Raw genomic sequence first — 3,062 nt, forward strand, 5'->3', positions numbered from 1 at the left:
TAATACATGTTGGGCCAAAGGTTCATCATTAGAACTGATCAGAAAGCATTGAAGTTTTTTATGGAGCAGAAAATTCACACCAACACTCAACTCAGGTGATTAACCAAACTTATGCCCTTTGACTATGTCATAGAGTATAAGAAGGGAGCTGAAAAAAGGTGGTTGATGCACTCTCAAGGATCAGTGTTGATGAATTATTAGCCATAATGGTCTTCCCTCAAACTTCTGAGATGCTATAAGCCATTCTTGCCAGCTGGGACCAAGATCTAGAATTAAAGAAGTACAAGCAGACCCCACTTGGCACCCTCAGTACACTTAGTCCCATCAGTAGCTAAGAAGAAATGGCAAACTGGTTGTAGGCAAGGGCCCCATCAGACAGAACAAATATCTCATTGGCATAACACCTTACATGGTGGTCACGCAGGAGTAGAAGCTACTCTCAAACAATCACAAACACTATTCTACTGGAAAGACCTCAGGAAGGTTGTCAAACGTATGTACAAGGGTGTGATATATGCCAAAAGAGAAAGGCTGATCTAGCAGCATCACCTCGGCTATTAGCACCCTTACTCATACCTGACATTGTTTGGTCTCAAATTAGTATGGATTTCATTGATGGCTTACCAAAGGTTAAAGCGTATGAAGTGATTAAGGTTTGTAGACAGGTGAGCAAGCAGGCTCACTTCCTTGCGTTGAAACACCCCTATATTGCCCAAACAGTGGCCCATGTCTTCTTAGATTATATTGTCAAGCTACATGGTTTTCCTGAAGCCATCACCAGTGACAGAGAGACTGTCTTCTTGAGCAAATTTTGGCAGGAGATCTTTTCATTACAAGGTATGAAACTCAACATGTCCTCAGCTTACCACCCTCAGTGAGATGTCCAATCAGAGGTGGTCAATAGGTGCCTGGAAACTTAATTACCTACAATACTTTTGTGCGTAAGAACCTAATGGCCGGTTATCTTGTCTTCCTATGGCTCAACTATCACTCAACCATCAATACCACTCCATTTGAATCTTTATATGGCAGACCTCCTATTTTACATCTTCCCTGCATTTCTGGTGAATCAGCTACTAGTAAGGTGGACAACATCCTCACTAATAGGGAACTCAAACTACAACAACTCAAACACCATTTGTTAGGAGCCCAGCTTCGAATGAAGAATCAAGCTGACAAACATGGGAGTGACAGATCATTTCAAGTTGAAGATTGGGTCTACTTGAAGGTTCAACCCTATAAGCAAACAACCATCTATCCCCAGCCATATCACAAGTTAGCTGATAAGTTCTATGGACCATTTCAAGTGACCAAGAAGATAGGCTCTGTAGCCTACACTCTTTTGCTTCCAGCATCAGTCAAAATTCGTCCAACTGTCCATGTTTCCTTATTGAAGAAGTGTCATGTTGTTCCTGAACATATCTCTTACCCTCTAGTGGTGGACATTGTTGATCCTAACTGTCCTGAACCAGAGGTGGTTTTACAGAGAAGAATGGTGAAAAGGGAAAACAAGGCTGTGGCATAGGCCGTGTTTTAAAAGGCATTTTGGGGCGAGCCCTAAGCGAGGAGCACCAAAAACACCCTGAGACGATGGTGTGGGGCGAAAGTCACAAGAGGTGTACGCCCAGTAATTCTGGGCGTAAGCCTGGACGTTTGGGGCATACGCCCGGGCATTTGAGGCGTGTTTTTTTGGTGAGGTATAAGCCCTAGAGACTTTTTCAATATAAAACAAAATTTGTTGAATAAGTCTTTCATATAATACCTAAATTCTCAAAAGTCAGCTTGGTAATTACTCAAAAGTTTTAGAAAGGAACTGAAATGTATGAAATTTAATAGTCAAGACTTTTTTTAATGATTGAAGCCTAATTCATGATCTTTTCCACTTCTTATCTTGTCCGCTAGTTTGCTAATATCTCCCAAAAGCAACGAATATACAATTTTTTTTTACAAATACAAAGAGAACTCTATTCCCCTTCATAGCAACAAGTTCAAAGTTCAAATTGCAGGTTAGTCATCCTTTTTGTTCCTCCATTTAGAAAACTTTATTCTTTTCGACTCAAGTTACTTATGCTTCTAAGTAGCATATAATAGATTCTTTTGACTAGTTTTTTGTGGGGATGGAGCGCACGCGCGCAGACACACAAACACGCACACGCACACGCGCACACACATATGCGCGCGCGCGCGCACACACACACACACACACACATATATATATATTTCACATATTTATAATTTTTTTCAATTTTTATGCAATTTTATTTGTTTATAAATATTTACTATAATTATATTATTTTAAAATATTAAAAATTAAATACATATGGGGCTTACGCTTCGTGCCTCGGGGCTTACGCCTCGCTGAAGCATATGTAAAAATGTCTTGCCTTATGCCCACACCTTTTAAAACACCGGGCGCAGGTGCTCACTAAATGGCTTGGCATACCAGCTGGTAATGCTACTTAGGAATACTACAATGAGCTTAAGATTCGATCTCCTCACTTTGATCCTTGAGGACGAGGATCTCTTTTGAGGGGGATGTACTGTTATACAATTAGTGTTGTATTAGTGGTTAATAGTGAGTTGTAATTAATAAAGCAAATAGGAGTTAGTTAGTTAGTTCCGGAAGTTAGTTAATAGTCAAAAGTTAGTTAGAGTTAGTTGAGAAGTGCTTAAAAGGAATCTTTCATTCCAGCTCAATACAATACATATAGGTGATTGTATTACATTTTGGCTATCATAATAACAATTACATTTTACTTCGGTAGTCTTCATTCTTCTCTCTTCTCGACTCTTCTTTTTCCATCGCCATAGCTAAGGTTCGAGTTTTCTTTGTTATACCTCCTAATCTGCTACATTCAAACCTCAAATTATTGATAATCCCTACATTTGAATAACACAATATCGTGACTTTTTCAATCATCAAACCCTAGTTTCCTAGCATTTATATACACATAATTTTGGGTTGTAGAACTAGATTTACCCTAACCCGTTTAAGACATAATAAGATAGACCAATTTGTGGCACCATTTTTGACCAATCTTCTTTTTACTTATTTATTTTAT

General features: G+C 39.0%; 1 protein-coding gene across 1 annotated transcript; it reads left to right on the forward strand.

Annotated features, from left to right (window-relative positions):
• LOC109221241 lies at positions 953 to 1,525 on the forward strand. Its single transcript, XM_019385701.1, has one exon. The coding sequence runs from the start codon at positions 953 to 955 to the stop codon at positions 1,523 to 1,525; it is 573 nt and encodes a 190-aa protein (XP_019241246.1).

The sequence above is a fragment of the Nicotiana attenuata genome, chromosome 2 (assembly GCF_001879085.1).
Source record: "Nicotiana attenuata strain UT chromosome 2, NIATTr2, whole genome shotgun sequence".
Classification (NCBI taxonomy): domain Eukaryota; kingdom Viridiplantae; phylum Streptophyta; class Magnoliopsida; order Solanales; family Solanaceae; genus Nicotiana; species Nicotiana attenuata.